This window comes from Hemiscyllium ocellatum (assembly GCF_020745735.1).
Source record: "Hemiscyllium ocellatum isolate sHemOce1 chromosome 27 unlocalized genomic scaffold, sHemOce1.pat.X.cur. SUPER_27_unloc_14, whole genome shotgun sequence".
Taxonomy (NCBI): Eukaryota; Metazoa; Chordata; class Chondrichthyes; order Orectolobiformes; family Hemiscylliidae; genus Hemiscyllium; species Hemiscyllium ocellatum.
Window position 1 is genome coordinate 492493 of NW_026867481.1, and position 10621 is coordinate 503113.

At 38.8% G+C, this 10621-nt stretch overlaps 1 protein-coding gene across 1 annotated transcript; it reads right to left on the reverse strand.

Moving 5' to 3' along the window:
* Window positions 1-5920: 5920 nt before the first annotated feature.
* Window positions 5921-10415, reverse strand: LOC132807342 (uncharacterized). The gene is made up of 4 exons (XM_060821571.1): window positions 10373-10415; window positions 9908-10218; window positions 9099-9162; window positions 5921-6297 (listed from the first exon to the last, which is right to left on the reverse strand). The coding sequence occupies exons 1-4, from the start codon at window positions 10413-10415 to the stop codon at window positions 5921-5923; spliced, it is 795 nt and encodes a 264-aa protein (XP_060677554.1).
* Between the last annotated feature and the right edge of the window lie 206 nt (window positions 10416-10621).

Here is a 10621-nt window from a genome sequence, read left to right on the forward strand (position 1 = left end):
AACATTGAGAGGCCAAGTTCGAATATTTTTAGAGAGGACTTTCTAATAGTAGGAAAGATTAGGAACTGAAGGCATAACATTTGAGTAAACGGGAGATGTTTCAGAAATGGGCTGTGGGGGAATGTATGGACCTCAATGTTGTAGAACGCTGTGCAGGCCAGATCACAAATCTCTTTACATCAGTGATAAATATGATGGCCGAATCACGTTGTGGTGCTTTTTTTCTGTCACACTATTAAGGGAGTACCTAAAAGGGGTGATTGAGAAGGAATTGAAGAGATTATTGCCCAACTTTCAATCACAAATTGGCTGCGCTTTTTCCCATCTATTACAACTTTCATTTTCTGCCACAAAAGTGAAAAATAATGTTATGTAGCACTCGTTTTCCTCAACATCTGAGGATCTTGGGCCTTATATTACCAGGGTAAATATTGCAATGACAAAAAAGTACAATTCGGTAATTGATTGGATTACCCACACCTTTCCTATTAACGTCACAAATATTTTCCAAAGATTCTTTGCTGCATTCTTCAACTATATTCTGTATTTATCTGGGTCTCAGCATAAATTCATAGGTTGGTGCAACAGCGATGGAATTGAAATATGCTTCCACTTTCTTGCTGAATGGATCTTGAATCATTGAAATTGGAACATGAGGAATAAGATTTGGTCATAATTTTACAGAGAAAATCCACCACATATGTCATCCACAACAGGATGAAGCTTCCATAGATGGTGAAGAGTAAAACAATGGACTTTCGCCAGCTCTTCACCTCAGGATAACTGGGATTTTCTCCACTGCTCATGCTTGCTCGTAGTCGCCTTCGGGCTCGATTGGCTGCGAGAATGTATTTGACAGTCAGTGCATTGAGCAGTAATATGAGGAGAAAAGGTTGAACTGTGCAAAGCCATCATAGGTTGTCCATACCAATTAAGAAGAGAATTTTGATTTTATGTTACAAAACCATGACATGGTGTTAATTATAATAGAGTGGTTCTTACATAATCTACCAGAGGATACCATTTTGAACGACTCAAGAAATCGACTATTCCTATGACGACAGCCACTGTTTTCTCCGTGTCATGTTGTGTTTTCAGATTCCAACTGGTGAGGAATCACTCAAAGGCGAAAGCAACTGTTAACCAGGCAGAACTGCAGAGATGGTCAGAATGCTGACTCTAAATACTGGAGTAATAGACATAAAACTAACTAGGAAATAAATGCCAGTAATCCAATTGAAGATCACAGCACTGATAACTATCAAGAGATCTGTCACTGCCATAGACACCAGATATTGAGTGATGCATCCAGAGAGACCACATCTTCCTGCGGTGAAGATTATGATCACCGTAATATTTACATAAAGGGACAAAGAAAAACGACACGACTAACCAGACACATAATTGTGTAAGGTTTGACATGTTGGCATCATTTCTGAAAGGAAGCAAGAGCATTATTTTTGTAACTTCGGTGACAACTCCACCTCACCAATAAAAATGCCAACTTACATTTATGTAGCACCTTTAATATAATTCTCATAAGATAATTCAGATAATGGTTACAGGGCACATGTCGACGCTGACATACAGAAGGCAGCTTGTGTATTTGAAAAGAACAATATTTACACGTCAGGTGACATATTTTTTCAAGTAAACTACATGTAGACTTGAAAAAAAACTTAAAATAATACTGGCGGCAAATCTAATATCACCTGATGGTAATTGATATAGCTGCATGAGTGCTTAGACTTAGACAGACATAAAGATTTCACTCAGGGGTGGGGGGGCGGTGTGTGGACTGAAACAGAGGGATAGGTGAAGTCATCACAATCCCAGAGGATCGTCGGGCTGATTACTTGGAGAGATGACTGTTGATGGTACTGTTGACGAGGCCTTCCATCACTTTCAGAAATCACAGAAGAGGCAGTTGATTTGATTGCATTTATATCGAGTTTTAAGAACAGACTAATTCTAACAATCTTTGCATATTCGTACTTTGTATTCAGCTCTTTTGAATGGCAAGTAACATTCGTGTCACACACATGCACGACAGTGCAAATCTGCAACAATTGATATACCATCCATCATCCTTTTCTTATCGTGAGCATTGCTGAACTCCCCAGTTATCAAAATGCTGGTAGTATCAAATGACAGAATCTGAATTTGACGAGCAATATTAACAATGTAGATAAAAGAGATAGTTTACAAGACAGGAAGTTAAATCTGCAATAGAGAGAGCGGCGAATAACAGAATTAACGACTGTCCAAAACCTCAAAGCCTGCCCATGAGCTTCAATAAACAATTCATGTTTATGATGCAACACCTCCGACTTGCCTGCTGAATGCAAACTCCAAATCGTCTGGGGAAGACCATCTCGAATGATGTGCATCATTTACATAAGGTATCACTCCTTCCAATTCAAATACACGACAGAATTTGCTACTGGATGGAAGCACAATATTATGTAGGGAAGTATAATTTTGTTTTATTTTGGAACAAAATCTGGTCAGCTGCCACAGGTAAAAAGTGAAAAGAAACCCCACCATTGTGCAGATTTTCAAGTTAATGTCCATTATCTCTTTCTATTATCGTCAGTACCACCGCAAGCTTATCGAACGTTGCATTGAATAGTTTTAATAATAAGATCTTAGATTGCAGTTTTCTATTTGGACAGAGGCCGAGCAGGCCTGGATTTCTGAAAAGATGTTATCAAAATCAAACCCCGAGAGTAGGCTGCTATCAGGGAATTGGGCACGTTTAAATTTTTCATTTCGTTAATACATTATTACTTTTCTGAAAGAATTCCATGATTCAACTTATACCATGGAATCTCTCTCTCTCTCTCTCTCTCTCTCTCTCTCTCTCTCTCTCTGTCTCTCTCTCTCTGTCTCTCTCTCCTTCTCTCTCCCTGTCTCCTTCTCTTGTCTGTCTATCTATCTATCTATCTATCTATCTATCTATCTATCTATCTATCTATCTATCTATCTATCTATCTATCTATCTATCTACCTACCTATCTATCTATCTATCTATCTATCTACCTATCTGTCTGTCTCACACATCACACACTTGCTTCCCTACCTCAGCAAAATTGGGCTCCACTCATACCTTTATTGAACAGGTAGATGATAAAATATCTGACTTCAACAAAGCATAAGTTTGGTATGAACAGAACATGACACAATGCGATTCAAGTAGGAAACATGCTGTTACAGGCAATCAGTGACCAACCTTGACATAATGTTCCTGACACTACTTCCAATTACGGATGTTTGTACAATTGTTTTCCAGTGAATTCACCCTTGCACCGAAAAATGAAAACTTCTAGGTGCAGGCAATGTACAGACTGCTAATCTTTGAGAAAACGGACTGCCATAACTTATAGGCTTTTCCTGTCTTGTACAAGTATGACAAATTGAGAGGTGATTTAATTGAATCAGATTCAATTGTGAAGTGGTACTTCAGGGTAGAGGCCACGGATGCTTGGTAGATTGACAATCTGTTTTTTCACAATAACTGAATCATTTTTTTCGGCGCATATTGGGATGGTTGCATGACGGTGGGTGATCATCTATGATCCTACTCAATATTTCAAAACGCTCGAAGCTTTGATCTCGAATGTTCGTGGTTCTTATGTTCATATAAAATTAATTGAATTTTTAACTGCCTGAGGGAAAGGTCATCAGCTGTGAATTGCACCAAACTGAAATGCTTCAGCTGGCTGTGCTTTTTTTTATGGAAACTTGGACCCAAGAAATAATGTAAATTATGAGCTGGTGGATGTGCTTTAGAGATTGGGTCCAGAACATCTCAGAACCACTCGCTGAACAGAGCTTACAATGAAAAACATTTCTACACAGTGTTACGATGCGGCAGTGAATACTTCCGTTTATTAAAGCAAACACCCAAGCAAAGTTCAGCTCGTCTCATAACCTGTTAAAATGTGAGTGACAGATAACCACCAAATTCCACTAATTAAAGAAAATAAAGTGAATGTATTCTTTAACTCTAAAAGTAAATATTTAACGATAAATTTTCACAACTCTAAGCACCCCTTTCACTTAACTGGTAATTACCAGCCTCCAAGTCCATGACAGTTTGCTGTTCCAATTAGAAACTCATGAAAATTACTTAAACTTGATTTCAAAATCACGCAGCGGCTGTCGTCTTCTTTGTCTATCTTCTTCTGGCTCAGGTCGTCTTCTTGCTCTTTTTACTGCGAAAATGTTTCACATGAAAAGGTACTTTTCGCAGTGAGTGTATCCAAATTTCTTGTATCTGTGTTGTTGGCAGTTGCTGTAACTGATTTTCAAATATCTGCCTTTTTACATCTTCTACAATGGACCATGTTATTGTTTAGATATTGGAAAAATAGCAAATTCAAACGCGGTTCGGATTTAATGTTCTGGGGAACAATTTAAACAGGTTGGATAAATTGGAATTGTTGTCAAACCAGCAATCAACTCAGGTGTCTATTTCTCAGTAAAATGTTCCATATTATCCATTTTCCAGGACACGTTCAGTCAGCTGGTTGGCATACACACAATTGTAAGTTCTCAAGTCAGTGCAACAATCACTCGTTCTTAAAGGTACAATTCATGCTTTCAAATTCATAAAAACGGAAATGCATGAACACGTGAATCTCGTTGAAATTTGGCATGACTGGAGAACACAAAATGAAAGACAAAGAAAAGAGTAGGAGGCACAGGGCCCCAAAGGCAATAATTTACTGTATATATATATCGTGATAAGTTCGAGTGGAGACGAAATATCTGTATCCTAGTTATGGATCAAATAAACTGTCCCAATGTGACAGATTGATTTTATGCAAAATTCGGACATTAGTACGTTCAGTGAACAAGGGAGAAAATCAGCCAATGGGTTATTGGCAATTGAAATTATCAGAGATGCAGAAGAGGCACTTCTCAGTGAAGTGAGCAACGGTAATACCACAGTGGAATCTGCACAAACGGAAAACTACTAACAGTTCAGAACCTTAAAGAAATGTTCTCACACTGCTCAAACCACAAGTTCTATGACGTACGTGTAGGCAGAATACGAAACTTCATATGAAACTTGGAGCAAATGTAAAACCAAAATAAAAAATTCGTTCCTCTTGCTGCACGTAAGTTGTGAAATTGAATGTAAAACAAGCAGAAGCTCTTGTGATGTGTTCATTTCACAGAGAAGCTTTATGTTTCAGGAGTCAGGAGCACTAAACCTGTGCTTTCTACGGCATTTTCCTATTGCAGTGATGGAACACAAATAGGTTACTTGCACAATTTTTCGTTTGGGAAGTTGTTATCTTATTGGTCATCGAGTATTTCTTGACGTTTTTCTTTTTTACAAGGAAAATAGAAAAATAAGTTTCTTATCTTAGAATGAAAAGCATGGAGGAATTTTATTCATGCATGTTCCCACTCCAGCAACGTACAATCTCATTACTTCTGGTGCTTTGCTGCTCCGTCATATATTCACGTTCTTAGCCATCTTCATCATTCGTTAAATTGCAGGTTGGAAGATATTGTTGAATCTACAAACACCCAAGTAAAAATTAAAAGTCAATTTTTCAGTCTGAATCATGTCACACGATTATCTGGTATTTGGAAGCCTGATAATCACGAATACAGAATGAATCCAGAAATAAAGAGGATTCTTCTATAAAATAGGAAGAAGCAAATTCACAATATAAAAATAACCTGTAGATTCAGTTTGTTCAGCTTTATCCGTGCTTTTTATCAATGCCTACGTAACCACAACATGTTCGGGTTTTTGTACAGCTCTTTCCTTCCTCTGCATCACTGTGTCTGTAATCTTCTCCCTATTCAGCTTTTGATACAGTTCTCTCACTACTATGCATTTTTGTGTCTGTGATCCTCATCCTGTTCAGGTTTTTGCACAACTCTTTCTGTCTCTGTATCACTGTGTCTGTAATCCTACCGTGATAAGATTTTGTACAGCTCGCTCCGTCCTTTGTTTCACTGTGCTTGCTGAGCGCCGACTCAGTGCACAGTAATACACGGCGGAGTCCCCCAGTTGCATTTTCGAGATCTTTAGCTGAATGACTTTTGTTGCAGAATTGATGGAAGCGGACAGTTTTCCCCCTGCAACATCATTTTGATTCTCCTCTTCTGAAGTGTGTCTCTGAAGTAGGTGTTTCAGAGCTTGACCAGTTGCCTGACTGTACCAATATACTGTGTAATGACAGAAGCCTGAATATTTCCAGCTTAAAGTAACAGTTTCGCCAGCAGTGGAGGTTTGTAAAGGTGGACTGTTAGACACCAGAGAACTGGAATCTATGGAATTAAATGAGAAGTTTGTTTCATTACCATTATCAAGAAAACGTCTCATTGGTGAGCATAGCTCTGCTTTTAAAGCATTTCTTTTCTTTTGCAGCAAGTTCGATACTATAATTATCATCAAACTGAAACAGCGGGGAGATATCGACTTTTTTGGAAAATAGAACGCAAGTTGTTCCGCTCGGGAGTACATGACAAAATGACTCAAGAGTAACACTCAGACGGGAGTTAGGAGGTAAATATTGAAGGATTGAATAATTCCAAGAACAGGGGGAAATGACCTAGGAATGTTCACAATTTGAAAGTAACTTGTAAGAATCTGCAGGAAGAAGATGGAAAGTATAATGAGATTCTGCTCTTTTTAATTCCTTGAGTTCAATTCAAAACTGAGCATAACACACATATCAAAAATATTTTAAGAGTTAATTCGCCTTTTCACTGAAACAATTACTTTCAAAAGTAGTTGACTGAGAGAAAACCCGCAGTATGTGTTTGTGTTTGAGATCTGGAACTCTGCTGTCCAAATAAGAGCTCATTGCCCGTTCCTAATAACGCATTAATAGGTGGTCGTGAGGTGCCTCTCGAACTGCTGCATCTACTGATTGCAAGTACAATCAAAATGCAGTTAAGGAGTAATTTTCAGGATATGACTGATCGACAATAAAAGAAGGAATCATATTTGTAAGTCAGGCTGGTGTTGGAACCTGCAGTTAGTAGTTCTCCCATGCATCCACTATCCACAGTCCACAGAAAGATTCAATTGAGTGTGGCTTGTTCCAATCTGACAGAGGTCGAATAGAATAACAAATAGACCGATCACAGTACAGAAGAATGTCATTTGACACGACATGCAGGTGTTACGTCTCTGCAAGAGAACGTCGTATTTGTGAATGAAACAAATGCTTTCACAGCTCCAATATAACTTCTCTGCTTTTATTAACTACGCCACAACGAATAAAAACAATTGCCACTTGTTCTTTATGAACCACCATTTTAACTAATCTTTGCCTTAGGGACCTCTGGACAAGTATCCCCAGATACTTCCCTCACGTCACTCGTGCCAGTAGTCCATAAAGAATGCCTTATCTTGTTCCTTCTTCCATAGTACATCAAGTTCCATACCCTCTCTCTCGGTTTCTCTCTCTCTCTCTCTCATTCATGTGTGTATATTATTTATATATATATATGGAATAGGCGTTGCTGGCTTCGTTTATATTTGCTGACCATCTATCATTCCTCAGGAAGCAGTTCAGTCTCCTTGCTGTGAGTCTGGAGTTACATGTTGTGTAGACCAGGTAAGGGCAGCAGATATTTTTACCTAAAGTATATTTTCAGGTTTAGTTTCGATTTGCCACTGACTTGCCAATATGACCAAATCGTTTATAACTTCCTGAAACTTAAGTCCTTCTCCTTCACTGTTCGGCACTCAGAACTGATCCAAAAGACCATAATACCATAAGACAATGGAGCAGAATTTAGGGTATTCATCAGATGAATCTGCCCCACCAATCATTCATTCCAGGTAAGTTTCTGAATCCTATTCTCCCGCTCTCTTCCCATAATTATTGATCTTCTTTATACACAGCAAACTCTTTCACTCACTCTTAGGTATTCCCAATAACCTGCCCTCCATGGCATTCCGTGGCAATTCATTGCATAGATTCAACTCTTTCTGGCTAAAGAACTTTTTCGTTATCTCATTTCCAAAAGCAATTCCCTTTACTCTAAGGCTATGCACTTGTGCCCTCGTCTCTCCAAACAATGGAAACATCTTCCCAACATCAAGCCTGTTCAGGCCATTCAGTGCTTTGTATGATTCAATTAGGTTTTTCTCATCATTCTAAACTCAATCGAGTATCAACCCAGAGTCTTCAAATGTTCCTCAAATGTTAAACGTTTCTTTCCTAGGAATAGTATCGTAAACCTACTCTGAGCACGCTCGAGGCCCAGTACATCAGTCCTGAGATATGGGGTCCACAACTGGACACAATTGTCCAAATGTGGTCAGACCAGTGCCTCTTGAGTACATCCCTGCATTTTTATTATTCAAGTGCTCTTAAAATAAATACCATTATTGCATTTGCCATCCTAACTGCAGCCTCAAACTGCGAGTTTGCATCTAGTGAATTCTGGACTAGGAATCACAAGTCATTTTGCATTTCTCATGATATGCCATTGGCCACCCAGCCTCCAGTCACATAAGCAATTTCCCAGGACTCAGCCAATATGGATACAAAATGTGAAGCTATTCCAGATGCCATGTCAATTTCGCATTGTTTGTCAGTGTCCCGAATGGGATTGTTTCAACGATTTTCTGAAATCCATATCAACTCCATTAAGTCCAATTTACAATTCTACGTTCCCTGTCACCTCTTCAAAACAGTCAACCTATTTGATATGACGGGCCTCAGTCAAAACCATATTAGCTATTCCAGATAAAAAAAAACTTGCCTCTCTGAGTAGAATGTATTTCTGTCATTCAGAATACTTTTCATTGTGGCACTCGATACTCTGCTGCTTCCTGGTATAGCCAAGCCATATCTCTTGAAAATTTGGCATGACACGAGCTGTCCTCTAGTCCTCTAGTACCTGTTCTGTTACCAGAGTGGAAGTACAAGTTATGGTCATTACTCTTTGATTTTCTTTCTCATTTCCCACTGCAGACTGGGATATAATTCATCCGGACCTTGGATTTCCTCTCTGACTTCACACATTGAAATGTCACTTATCTCAAAAATAAACTGAGTATGAGCATTAATTCAGACAGTCTGTAACAGAAGTCAGTTCGAGTCACTTACCTGCTGTGACAGTCACCACGGTCCCGGATCCATCCACAGTACCGTATTTGCCACACAGTGACCACTCTCTTACTCAGCCCAGAACAATAACTACTGGAAGCTTATTCTGACAGCCACATGTTGCAAAACATTCCTCTCTGCCTCGAATTATTCAAAGGATTTCGATTACTTAATAATACTTCATATTTGTTGCATTCTATTGATTCGAACAGTAATTTATGTTACTCTGGGATCTTAGCAAGGTGACCCAGGAACACTTCATGAAAATGGAGAAAATTGGCGCACAAAGATAATAGAAGAAGGAAATTTTGAGGATTTTTTTTTCCAAGGTCAACAAGTCTAATGCAGTCAATATACAATTGGGAGAGCAAACAATATGCTTTAATTGCACTGTGGTATTTGTTCAATTCTCATCCACTGTGGGTTCCAAATACTTGTACACAGTGTTTCAAGTCAACATTAAAACCTCAGGTACTTTCGATTTATGGAGAAAATAATTAAAAAGTGGAGACTGATTTTCAATTTTGCAGTTCGTAGCATTCAATCCTAATTTGTGCTTTGGACTCCAAACTGTGTTCACCTTTCCCAACATTCACACATTGAGTCCAATCACAATAAAACAAATCAACATCTGTCAAAACTCAGCTGTTCCAAATTGCAGATGTTATTACCAATAAAACAGTAGCATTAGAAATAAGAACATGGCGCAAATGGTGCAGGGGAGAAGAAAGTGTGTTGTTATCAACAGAACAACTGTACTTTTTCATTTGTTTTTGCGAAAATCTCGGTGGGTTGTTTTTGTATTGCACTTTTATTCGGCCGTCACTCTGTGTGTTGTCGTAGTAATGTGCTTTACAGTAATATGTGCCAGTGTCTTCAATTCTTACGTCCTGAATCTCCAGTGAAAAAGTCTTTTCTTCTTTAACCATCCGTACAACAAATCTCCCTCCGTTAAAGATCCGCATCCGCTCTGATCTGCCCTGGGTTTGCTTGAGAAAATATCCATCTTGGAAACGATAACCCCAGTTGTGACCGTAATAAACACAGGTGATGCTGAGAGACTGACATTCCTTCATGGTCACCACTGCCGGGGTTTGTGTCACCGACTGACTGAAAGCACCTGGAAATTAATCAAGGGGAAATTAGAAAATAATTCGACAAAGAAAAGCAAAAAAATAACGTTGCTAATCTGGCGTCTATGTCAGCGAAAGGCATGTTCATGCGCAACATTATATTGATTGAAAGTAATGTCAGTTAATTTCATCAGTACTCACAGGGTAGCCAGATATAGAGGATGAAAATAATAAAGATTTCCATGTTTCAGCCGCCTCGAGCTGCTGGTTTGTATGACGGGTCGGTGAACTCTGCAGCCCAGAACTATACAAGGAGACTAAATCTCGGATTTGGGCTGAAACGCACAGAAGATTCGAATAGCTCTCCACAGGAAACTTTGGTGAAATTATTGATGAGGTGCGTGGTTATCAGTGTCAAATGATGTATTGTGTAAATACTGAAAGGTTTAA